Genomic DNA, 13,508 nt, shown 5'->3' with positions numbered 1-13,508 from the left:
TGCTCAGCCTTATAATACTTAATACTTTCATAACTACAATGAATGAGCCAGAGTCATTCTGAGTTGGGGTGTGCCTCAGTGGTACAGAGCTTGGCTGGTATTCACAGGACCCTAGGTTTCATGCCCAGAAAACTAGTTATCCTGGTTATGGTGATGGAGAGAAGGGCAGAAGTCAGACAGTGGATTGCTCTGTCAGTAATGCAGGAGACGAGGACACCAGTCTGCTCCTTTACACTAGCATTCTACACAGTCTCAGAACTTAGCGCTGTCAGGTTTGAGGCTTTGCTGTTAGGATCATCAGCTGTAGAGTAACAAGCATATTTTTCCATATACACGGCAAGCACCACAGGAAAAAGTAAAATAAGAGCTCAGAACATAATTTTTTTATCCTATAGTAAGCCAGCCTGGCTTAACAAAATACATGGAGGATGTCTTAGACATGTGCTCAAAAACATTTGCAGAAAAAAATACAGGATTTGAGATTTTGCTTGAACCAGGGAACAGAAGAATGCCCATTTTGGAAGAGACTGCATGGCTTGGCTATCTCTTGGCTTTTCTCACCTGTGTGCAAAAGAAGTCTTTTCTGGCTCCACATGAAGCAACTTTCCCAGTGGGATCATATGTAATTTGATAGTTTATTTTGCCTTGAGCTTTGTCAAGCGTGCATACATATACACGAAGGCACACACTCTAGTTTGCTATTTTTTCTAAAGCTTTTGATGATCTCAACAGAAGGCCAAGTGTTGCCAACTTTGATTTTTTTTCTGCCTTTGTTTCTGAAATCAAGTATTCAAATTTTCATAGTTTTATTATCTTGCTATTGCTTTAAAAATGGGAATCCCTATAGATTAAGTCCCAGATATTCTAGGAACTTACCCTTGTGCCAAATGAGAAATTACTGAAATGTCACAAACTCAGAAGTTATATTTAGGACACACTGAGCCTTGGTGTGTATGAGTAATGCAACCTTTTATAGTTTAGACAAATTTAATTCTGCATGCTATAATTTCCTCAAGTATTCCAAGTGTAAACTCACAAAGGGAAAGCCAAAGGCAGTGATTAATATGTTCAAGAATACTAAGATTTTTACTGTATCCCAGTTTAGTCCTCACTGTCAGGGCAGAAGTAGAACATCTAGGTCTGTTCTCTTCCATTGTTTTCTGTGGATTAAGATGTTTAAACAGTTCAATGGTGAGAGATTTTCACAAGGTAAATTGCTTAGATAAGATACATTATGGTCTTTCTATCATGTAGCCAGGTAGAATAAGAGCCATGAACTTGGAGGATCTCTTCTTAGTAAGATTCTGAGAATCTTCTTAAAAGAACAAACTCAGAAAATATAAATACTTTCATGTGGCAGAATTGGTAGGTAAGGTCTCTGCTTAGGTACCATGGACAGCTGACAGCATTAGCAGCCATCCTAAGCTCCAGTAAGCAAGAATAAATTGTGTTGTCTAAAATATACACAATGTTTAATTTTATGATATTTCAAATGGAAGTTATTAGTAACATTAACTGATAATTTTCTTCAAAATGTGTTAAATTGAAGTATATAACTTTGAAAAGAAGAATTGCTTTAAAAACTTGCTCAGAATGTTACTATTTTCTCCTTTTTATTTGCAACAGTTCTAAGAGGTACAAAGGCAAGAAATTATGGTTCCCATTTTTTCCCCTTCACTGATAAGTGACTTCAAGAACCCAGAGGTTGTTAATGGGGAAACTCAAAGTGGATGCTGCTCTTCGGGCAACAGACCAGCAGACTCATTTTGGATATAAGAAAGGTCAATGCTTTTAACTTTGTTCACTGAGTTCAACTGAGGTGAAGCTTAAAATGTCAGTTTGAAATTACTTTGCCTGTCTATCAGGTAGTTAAAATCCACATTCTGAATATTGGTGCTGACTGCGGCATGTTTAACTCAGTCACTCCATTTCCTGCTCCTTGTTGAAAGGTAACTGGGGTGCAGTAACAAGAACATGGGAGAAAATGATAACATCACTCACATATTTCATATGAAATATGAAATTATCCACAATTACTATCTAACACACATTTCCTCTAATTAGTACTTGCCTCCATTTCTAAACTGTTTCTAGATGCCCCACAGTCGTGTTTCTGACATTTGGGTTTTAGAGCTTTATTTTTCATTATGTATGTGAATCTGAGGAGAGAATCATGTGAGTCTGGCTGACTGAGGAGGCCAGAGAGGCTGCTGGATCGCCTGGCGTTGAAGTTGCAGGCAGATGTGAGCAGTCGAGTGTTTGTGCTAGCAACAAAACCTAGGCCCTCTGCAAGAGGACTATGCACTCTTACCTCTGCTGAGCCACCATCTTGTACTTTTCCTAATCTACCTACCTTCCTCATTCTAGAGTCTACATACAGAATAGTTTCAAGTATCTAAATAATTGGAATGCCTTTGGCAAAAATTAAGTCCTTCAAGTTTCTCAAATGACCCCTCCCCAACTAACAGAAAGTATACTTTATAATCTGTTGTGTTTACCAACACTACAAAATTTCATTGACTAGTTTATTTAGCATAAAACACAAACATGTAATTAGATGTGGCTGCAATCTTTCCTAATGAACAAGATACATTCTAACACCAACACAAAGCTGGCAGAATTCTTGCTACAAGAGATTGATGTATTAAATAGCCATAAGCAAAAGTTTCAAAAATGAAGTCCAGTGCAGCAACCCAAAATCTGAAGGGTTTTTTCCTGGTATCTATCAGAATTGATAACCAGAGCATTCTGAGAGAACAAACCAACACTCAGTGCTAACTCAGGTAACAACAAAAGCACACGAGACTAAGGCAAAAGCACCCATCCACCTAGCTGCGTGCATCTCACTCACCTATGTGTGTCTGGGCCATGACATCTGCCAGCCGGTGTGCTGCCCCACTGCCCCCACTCTGCGTGGAGGAGGAGGAGGTTGTTGATGTGGTAGAGCCATGGATGGCCTGGCTGATCCAATGCTCCATGTTGATGCTGCCCTGGCTAGAAGTGGGGGTTCCCTGGGAATCACCCTGTACTGAGCCTTCATCTTCTGAACCGGAAGAGGTATCTGTTTTCAAGAAGAGATTTGACTTGTTAAGCAGTGTAACAAAGATGCCCACCCCTCAGTCTCAGCCCCTTTCTACACACTACCAAGAATTGTTATCAGAACAATTGCTTTTGGCTTCAAACATTCTTAGAAGTTATTCAGCTCTCCAAATACAGTTTTTATATATATTAAGTTTCATAACTAAAATGTCTTAAGTATGCTATAGGAAATTTATCTGGACATTGCACCTAGGCAAAGATGCTTGACTTTCTCAGTTTAACTCTTTGGTAAGAAGCCAGTCTCTTCTTTATACACATAATTACAAAGTTACAGGATGGGGCACCATTTTCTAAGACATTCTTAAGCTGCTTCCACGTGTTTACAAATAGCGTTGCAGTGAGTCCTTCAGACTAATTATTTTTAGGCTTAAAAATAAGAACAACATAGCTACAAGGCTCCTCAAATTTCAAGCTTTTAATGAAGAAATGGCAGTTCAAAAAGCACTCACTTTAAAGTACATACACCTTATCTTCATCTCCAGTTACTTAACCACTTTGTGCTCTGTCTCTACCTCTCGAGCTCAGTACATACTCCTAACATCACACTTTATGCTCAATAAAATCTACTCACTTTTATAGCATTTAAATACTAGAAGATGCAGTTGGTTTATCTTTCTATATGAAAAAGAGATAACCTAAGGAAAATGTACATTATTCATGAAAACTAATAGGTTTCATTCAATGTGTTTTCAGTTAGCAACAATGGGTTAAGAATGAATGACTGCAGTGTTTGGTATCTAATCTGCAGGGTGAGAATGACCTAGGAACCTATCAAGAGATGAGTTAGGTGATATAGTAAGAAACAAGAGAGATCAGAAGTATCCAACAGGACAGGACAGAAACAGCACCATTAAGATAGTTACATTATTTTATCATTATCCATGTGTTCTACATATTTTGTTAAAAATCTTGGAAAATTCACTTTAGCATGTAATTTTTATATAACATTACTTATATAGAGTGAAACTTAAACATTCTATGTATTTATTTTTAAGATTTTGAGAGATACAAAAATTATGGAATTTTTCATATGCCCCTTTCTGGTCAGTCTTTCATTTCTTACAACATCCATACCATCTTTCAAGATAAAACAATCGTATAACGTCCCTATACAGACACAAAATCCTCCACAAAATATTAGTTAACTAAACAAGCAACATACAGGACGGATGACACACTATCACCAAGTGGTGGCTAGAACTGGACACTAAGACCGACAATTAAAGTTAAAGTTAGTATTTAAAGGTGAATTAATGTTACTAATACACTAAAGGAGTGGCAACATGTGGTATCCTGTAGCACCAGTATTTGATAATATCAATTTTAAAACATTCAACAAACTAAGAATACAAGAAAAATTTCCTCAAATTGTTGAAAGTCCATCAGTAAAAATCCACACCTAAGATTATATTTAGTAGAAAATGACTAAGAACATTCCTCCTAAGGCCGAGAATGATACAAAGGAATCCTTATCACTTCTAGTGAACCTTATTTAGAAGGTTATAGCCAGTGAAACAGACCAATAAAACTAATTATAAACACCCCAATCTAAAAAGAAGTGTCTTTATTCACAGATGGTATAATCTTGTAGATAGGAAACTAGTACAAATCCTCCAAAATTCTCAGTTATTGAAAAATGGGCTCCTGAGCTCTTTGAGTACAATAATTTAGTGCCACCAGATGGAAATAAGAGTTTTCACAGGAACTTCTTAGGTCCCGTGGGGGTATGCTGTTATAAAAAGTGAGACTAGTCAAGTGTTTTGGCTCCCTATCTTCCCAAGGGATCTCTCTCTCTCTTACACTCATTGTAATAAGATGTTATCTACCCTATTGTAGCATAGCTAGAAAACCCTCACCACAGGCAAGCAAATATCTTAACTTTCCTGTGACATATGTCAGCCATTTAAAATAAACCATACAGCAACAACTATTTTATTAGTCACATAAAAAACAGTAATTTGAAAAAAAAAAAGAAAGTAAACATGCCATTATTTTCAATCATTTTAGATCAAGAGTTAAGCCTGTCTGTGGATCAAATTATGCCTACTACTGGTTTTATAAACTTTTACTGGGACACAGCACTTCCATTCACGGACATACAACAATGGCTGTTTTTATACTACAATAGCAGAGGTGAAGAATGTGAAAACCTATTGAAGTCAAATATTGTACTTTAAATTTAAATTACTCACACTCTACAAGCAATACCCAGTGATTCCTGTTTCAGGATACCATCTCAAGTGACTCACCAATTTACTTGATTTCTTCCAAAATACAATAATATTTAAAGATTTAACAATATGCATACACCTGCCTTGCAGAAGAAAGATCTAACTTCAGTTATAACTAAAAGATGTAATATATTCTGTATGGATAAATAATTGAGTAAACTTTTATAAGGCTTTGAGTAATTATAATTGAGTATTGATGAAAAGTCTAAAATACTTATTAATATAGGTACAAACATAATGATGTCAAAATTTTTCCCTTACAAGTTACTCAGATGCTGTTTTTAGAATATGGTTCACAAAATTGTTACCTCCTGGGCATATACCTGAAGGACTCTATGTCAACACTACAGACATTCTCTTGCACAAGTCACAAGAGCCAGGTTATATGATCAACTTATGTATATTCTTCAAGAAATGAGTGAATAAAGACTATGTGGTTAGATACATATTACATACTTTTATTCAGCTGCATTTTTGCATTTTAAAAACAATAAAATAATGACATTTGCAAGAGAATGGATGGAGTAAAGAGAGTTCATTGTGTTACAGAAATAAACCATACTAAGAGGAACCTGCATGTTCCCATTCATCTTTAGAATCAACCCCGACCCCCCCCTCTTTCTCTCTCTCTCTCTCTCTCTCTCTCTCTCTCTCTCTCTGTGTGTGTGTGTGTATGTGTGTGTCTCCTGAAAGAAGAGAAGGAATTATAAGAGGAGAGGATAAGATCTAAAGGGAGGGGACAAGAAAGAGCAATGGGATACGTGTGACATAAAAGTGAGCAAGTGATAAACTGGGAGAGTGAAAGGGATGAATCAGAGGCATGGGGGATTAGGAGGACATTAAGGAGGACGAGCAATTACAATGTACATGTGCAAATGCTGTGATTGAAAGCCATATTGTATTGTGACTTAAAATTTTTAAGATTGCTGTTGCTCAAATAGTTATCAATTAATTCTAAGGCAGATGTGGCGCACATTCAAGAAGCAGAAATACTGAAGATGTTGCTCACCTGGGGGAGTGTAGGCATCCATGGAGGTCTGTACAACCAGGGATCTTCGTTTGGAAGGCATAGGTACTGCCATTTTCCTTTCTTTGTGTTTAGCAAGAGCTGCCTGGACAGCTTCTGTATGAACATCTGAAACCAAGAGAGACCCCAGTTATTCCAAAGTCTTATGATCAGAGCCGCCATCCAACCCTGTGTCCCTGTAGTACATTGGACTTTGTACCTAAGCTCAGAAATAAAAGGGTAAAGGAAAGCAGTCGTTCTACCAGAATGAAATTCCCAGTGTAAAGATACATCTATTAATTTACTTTATTAGAATTGAAAGTATATAAACAAAACATTGGTGCCAGAATGCTTGTGGCTTTTCATAAAATGAATAGACCTTGACCATTACGGGCCACCTGCCCAAGCTTCAAATTCCTTCCAATATACTGTTAGAGGAGTTATGTACACCTTATAGCTCACTACAGTCAGGAAGTGTAAGCTACAATCCAGGCACTTTGTTAAATATTTTATACTTATTAACCCAAAATATCATTTCCACAGATATTACTGAATGCCAATTCTATGTTTTCTTTTTCCATGGCTGGGGATGGAAGAGAAGGTGCTGCATATGCTGGACAAAAACTTAACACTGAACTACATCCCTAACCTGAATGAATGCTTACATTGTAAGACAACATCTTACAAAGGACTGAGGATAACAAGACAGAAGCAAGCACTGAGTTTCATGCAGCAATTTTCTTTTCTCTTTTTTAAAATTTGTAAAAAATTTTGATAAATTATTTAATAAGAACTATAAGGTATAACACATAGTTTATTAAAAATAGATTTTTCCATACAGTTTATTCTAGTTAAGGTTTCCTCTCCAAATCCCAGATCCTCCTGACTCAACATCCCCCTTCTCTCTCTCTCTCTCTCTCTCTCTCTCTCTCACACACACACACACACGAATACAAATAGGTATCTAAAAAACAATAAGATAAAAACAGAACAGAATAGGTCAAAACAAACAGAAGGAAAAAAGCCAAAGAGAAAGCACAAGAAACACATACAGATGCACACTTTACACACAGAGAAATCCCATAAAATACACTAAAAACTATAATATATACACAAAAGATTTGTAAATTAAAAAAAAAAAACAAAGAAAAAGTATGTCCAGACAAAGTATTATGAGACAAAGAACCCGTATAAATGCCACTGAGTTTGTTTTGTGGTTTTGGCCATCTGCTTCTTGGCATGGGGTCTGTCCTCAAGAACTGTTTGTATACTGAGAGAGACTCTACTGGAGAGAACTAATTTTTCCTCTTTAAGCAGTTATCAATTGGAAATAGCTTCTGGGCTAGGGACGGGGACTTGTGTTTGCTTTCCATCTCTGCACATTGTCACACTATGGATCTGGTTTTGTTCCTATCTACTGCAAGAGGAAGCTTCTTTAACGATGGCTGAATATCATTTTATTGCTACCTTCCTTTAACAGAAAACTAATATTTGTATTATCCCCAGGTTCCTGGCCTCTCTAGTCTCAGGTTCTTGGCCACCCTGGCAGTGTAAAGGATGGGTCATATCTCACCAAATAGACCTTAAATTCAATCAGATATTACTTAGTGTCTTAGTTATGACTTCTATTGCTTCGATGAAATACGATGACCAAAAAGCATGTTGGGGAAGAAAAGGTTTATCTGGGCTTACACTTTCACGGCACTGTTCATTATCAAAGGATGTCAGGGCAGAAACCTGAAGGCAAGAGTTGGTGCAGAGGCCATGAAGGGATGCTGCTTACTGGCTTGCTCAGCCTTCTTTCTTATAGAATCCAAGACCACAAGCCCAGGGTTGGTACCACCCAGAATGAGCTACCCCACTCCCCAGCTAATTAAGAAAATATCCTACAGGCTTGCCTACGAGTCCAATCTTATGGAGTTATTTTCTTTTTTTGGTTTTTTAAGACAGGGTTTCTCTCTTTAACAGCTATGGTTGCCCTGGTACTCACTTTTATATATCTTTCTTTTAAAACTTATTGGTTACAACCAGCAGTTTGGAGAAAAACCTCAAAAGAAATACAGAACTACTATGCAATTTTATCATGATTGATCAACTATTTATACTTTTCCCTGAGATGTTCTCTCTTCATGGATCACTCACTCCAGAAGAGTATAAAAGTAAGTTCTAAAAAATATATCACTTATACCTAAATATTTCTTTTCTTTCTTTAAAACAATTATTTCCTTTTACACAACACTTATTTTCCAAAAAACCTGGAAATTTAACAATGACATACTATTAATTAATTCAAAATCCATGTCCAAATATGGTCAATCAACCTAGTAATTTTCTTTATATTTATTTTGTCTCCCTAACTTTGATTTCTACCATGAAAATAGATGAGATTTATCAGATTAACATTGACTATCATTCAGTCTGAAAGTGTCTCAGCTTATGTTTTCTATACTTTGGGCATTTTAAACAGGGAAGGCCGCTTTCTTCACTTGCACTGCTTCATTGTGATTAGATTCAGACTATGTTTGTCAGTTGCAACATCACAGAGTAATTCATCCTCTGTAGGTAAATATGACATTTGTCATTTTGTACAGTGGTGTCCATCAAATTCTTCTACAGAAAATACCCCATTTCCCATTCCAAATGAATAATCTGGAGCTGGCTGAGCAGCAGCCTCGAAATCCCAGCTACTGAGGATGCTAACAAAGAAGGATGACAAGTTCAATATCTGCCTTAGTTCTACATTGAACTCAAATCAACCTGAGTTTAATGAGACCCCCAAGTCAAAACAAAACAAACAAACGAAAACAAAAACAGAAACCTGAAGATATAGCCCAGTTGTAGAAAACTTGTGAGAGGCGCACGAGGTTCAATCCCTGTAAGCCCTCACCCAGCTGGCAAAGCAATCTAGTAAGCGATACTTTGAAACTGTGGATATATTTAAAAGCAAAAAGAATTCGTTGGTCAATTTCTCTACTTAGTTGGGCAAAAGAAAGATAAATTTAAACAACTGCACTTATAGACATGGGGCTTTTTATCTGTGCTGTATTTGTTTTTAGTTGTCAAAGCTCTCAGACAAACCTGGGCTAAAGGTCTACACTACATATAATATTTAAACATAGGTATTACTTATCAATTATAAAATATTTTAAAGATTCATGAGAAATGAGTATTTTACAGAAAAAAAATGACTATGTAGGTTAACACAGGTTAAGGAGTAAAAACAGCCAAAACCATTCTTAGTAAAAAAAAAAAAAAGGCTTTTATAATTGGAAAATTTGAAAAGACTCCACATCATTGCAAGATGCCAGGTCATCAAGGAGAGGTAAATAGATCTTGTAGAAATGATGGGTGAGGATTGACATGAGTCCCTGCAATCAGAGTGATGACATTGACAAACCCAAACGTTTTGAAAGCTTAAATTTTATTCCATGCTGCATTAAGTTATTCCTATTAAATATAAGTCATTTGAGCAATAAGTAAAAATCATTTGATTATACAAGGGAAGTATGGCCTACATCATTATGGATTTTTTATATGACTTTTAACAGCTTCATGCACAATTTTACTAGGCTCTTACCATGCAACTCAGAAAACAATAATAAAAAGAGGACAGTTCAAGTCACAAAGTCACCAATATTCCCCATGATAAAGAAAGTTATTCCTGGTCCCTTCAGGTCGGCGCCAGCACCGGGTAACCTGGGTGCGGAGTCAGCGGACACCCCCAAGGTCAGTAGAGGGCAGCTTCTAAGGCATATGCCTTTTCGGGCTTCAGACATCCGGGAACCTACCCTGCCAGAGGACATGTGTCTGCCCCGCCAGGGAGGGCTTTGACAGAGCACCTGGGGAAGCCATCTTGGTTCCTGGATCCCTCCGAGACTAGTCTGCACAGGTGAGAGTGTGGACTACAGAAGCTAACAGCTTCTGTGACAGGTCTAAGCTACAAAGCTTCTGGGACAGGACGTGTTTCAGGCCTTCATCTTCTGCCAGGAGGCAGGTCTGAACACCAGATATCTGTGCACCTTCACTGTAAGAGGAGAGCTTGCAAAGAGTGCTCTGACCACTGAAACTAAGAGGAGAGATCTAGTATCCCAGGTCTGCTGATAGAGGCTAACAGAATCACGAGAGAAACAAGCTCTAACCAGAGACAACTATAACAACTAACTCCAGAGATTACCAGATGATGATAGGCAAATGTAGGAATCTTATTAACAGAAACCAAAACCATTCAACATCATCAGAACGCAGCACCCCCACTTCGCCCAGTCCTGGGCACCCCAACACACCTGAAAAGCTAGACCCGCATTTAAAAGCATATGTCATGATGATGGTATAGAACATGGAGAAGGACTTTCATAACTCACTTAAAGAAATATAGGAGAACACTGCTAAAGAGTTACAAGTCCTTAAAAAAAGACAGGAAAACACAACCAAACAGGTAGAAGTCCTTAAAGAAAAACAGGAAAATACATCCAAACAGGTGATGGAAAAGAACAAAACAATACTAGACCTAAAAAGGGAAGTAGACACAATAAAGAAAACCCAAAGTGAGGCAACGCTGGAGATAGAAACCCTAGGAAAGAAATCTGAAACCATAAGTGAGAGCATCAGCAACAGAATACAAGAGATGGAAGAGAGAATCTCAGGTGCAAAAAATGGCATAGAGAAAGAACATCAGCACAACAATCAAAGAAAATGCAAAATGGAAAAAGATCCTAACTCAAAACATCCAGGAAATCAAGGACACAATGAGAAGACCAAACCTACAGATAAAAGGAGTAGATGAGAAAGAAGATTTTCAACTTAAAGGGCCAGCAAATATCTTCAACAAAATTATAGAAGAAAACTTCCCAAACCGAAAGAGATGCTCATGAACATACAAGAAGCCTACAGAACTCCAAATAGACTAGACCAGAAAAGAAATTCCTCCCAACACATAATAATCAGAACAACAAATGCACTAAACAAAGATAGAATATTAAAAGCAGTAAAGGAAAAGGGTCAAGGAACATATAAAGGCAGGCCTATCAGAATTACACCAGACTTTTTACCAGAGACTGTGAAAGCCAGAAGAGCCTGGACAGATATTATACAGACACTAAGAGAACACAAATGCTAGCCCAGTCTACTATACCCAGCCAAACTTTCAATTACCATAGATGGAGAAACCAAAGTATTCGAAGACAAAACCAAATTCACTCATTATCTTGCCACGAATCCAGCCCTTCAAAGGATAATATCAGAATAAAACCAATAGGAGGACGGAAACCACGCCCTGGAAAAAGCAAGAAAGTAATCCTTCAACAAACCTAAAAGAAGACAGCCACAAGAACAGAATGCCAACTCTAACAACAAAAATAATAGGAAGCAACAATTACTTTTCCTTAATATCTCTTAATATCAATGGACTCTTGAGAAAATCAACAAGATAGATAAACCCTTAGCTAGACTCACTAGAGGGCACAGGGACAACATCCTAATTAACAAAATCAAAAATGAAAAGGGAGACATAACAACAGATCCTGAAGAAATCCAAAACATCATCAGATCCTTCTACAAAAGGCTATACTCAACAAAACTGGAAAACCTGGATGAAATGGACAAATTTCTAGACAGATACCAGGTACCAAAGTTAAATCAGGATCAAGTTAATGATCTAAACAGTCCCATATCCCCTAAAGAAATAGAAGCAGTCATTAATAGTCTCCCAGCCAAAAAAAAGCCCAGGACCAGATGGGTTTAGTGCAGAGTTCTACCAGACCTTCAAAGAAGATCAAATCCCATTTCTGCACAAACTATTCAACAAAATAGAAGTAGAGGGAAGTCTACCCAACTCATTCTATGAAGCCAAAATTACTCTGACACCTAAACCACAGAAAGATCCAACAAAGATAGAGAACTTCAGACCAATTTCCCTTATGAATATCGATGCAAAAATCCTCAATAAAATTCTCGCTAACCGAATCCAAGAACACATTAAAGCAATCACCCATCCAGACCAAGTAGGTTTTATTCCAGGGATGCAGGGATGGTTTAATATACGAAAATCCATCAATGTAATCCATTATATAAATAAACTCAAAGACAAAAACCACATGATCATCTCGTTAGATGCGGAAAAAGCATTCAACAAGATCCAACACCCATTCATGATAAAAGTCTTCGAAAGATCAGGAATTCAAGGCCCATACCTAAACATGATAAAAGCAATCTACAGCAAACCAGTAGCCAACATCAAAGTAAATGGTGAGAAGCTTGAAGCAATCCCAATAAAATCAGGGACTAGACAAGGCTGCCCACTTTCTCCCTACCTCTTCAACATAGTACTTGAAGTCCTAGACAGAGCAATTTGACAACAAAAGGAGATCAAGGGGATACAAATTGGGAAAGATGAAGTCAAAATATCACTTTGTGCAGATGATATGATAGTATATATAAGTGACCCTAAAAATTCCACCAGAGAACTCCTAAACCTTATAAACATCTTCAGTGAAGTAGCTGGATATAAACTTAACTCAAACAAGTCAATGGCCTTGCTCTACACAAACAATAAACAGGCTGAGAAAGAAATTAGGGAAACAACACCCTTCTCAATAGTCACAAATAATATAAAATATCTCGGAGTGACTCTAACTAAGGAAGTCAAAGATCTGTATGATAAAAACTTCAAGTCTCTGAAGAAAGAAATTAAAGAAGATCTCAGAAGATGGAAAGATCTCCCATGCTCATGGATTGGAAGGATCATCATTGTAAAAATGGCTATCTTGCCAAAAGCAATCTACAGATTCAATGCAATCCCCATCAAAATTCCAAATCAATTCTTCAACAAATTAGAAAGAGCAATCTGCAAATTCATCTGGAATAACAAAAAACCTAGGATAGCAAAAGCTCTTCTCAAGGATAAAAAATTCTCTGGTGGAATCACCATGCCTGACCTAAAGCTTTACTACAGAGCAATTGTGATAAAAACGGCATGGTACTGGTATAGTGACAGACAAGTAGACCAATGTAATAGAATTGAAGACCCAGAAATGAACCCACACACCTATGGTCACTTGATCTTCGACAAGGGAGCTAAAAACATCCAGTGGAAGAAAGACAGCATTTTCAACAAATGGTGCTGGCACTACTGGTTGTTCTCATGTAGAAGAATGCGAATCGACCCATTCCTCTCT

At 37.3% G+C, this 13,508-nt stretch overlaps 1 protein-coding gene across 4 annotated transcripts in view; it reads right to left on the bottom strand.

Moving 5' to 3' along the window:
• The window catches only part of Dip2c (disco interacting protein 2 homolog C), a 392,422-nt gene that overhangs the window by 129,212 nt on the left and 249,702 nt on the right, over positions 1-13,508 (bottom strand). For all 4 annotated transcript variants that reach the window (XM_006516473.2, XM_006516474.3, XM_006516475.4 and 1 more), the window contains 2 exons: positions 6,340-6,465; positions 2,852-3,061 (listed from right to left, as the gene is read on the bottom strand). In XM_006516473.2, the coding sequence (XP_006516536.1) occupies positions 2,852-3,061; positions 6,340-6,465 (336 nt within the window). The remainder of the gene's footprint in view (positions 1-2,851; positions 3,062-6,339; positions 6,466-13,508) is intronic.

This window comes from Mus musculus, chromosome 13 (genome assembly GCF_000001635.26).
Source record: "Mus musculus strain C57BL/6J chromosome 13, GRCm38.p6 C57BL/6J".
NCBI lineage: Eukaryota > Metazoa > Chordata > Mammalia > Rodentia > Muridae > Mus > Mus musculus.
This window is presented reverse-complemented; position numbering and strand designations above follow the sequence as displayed.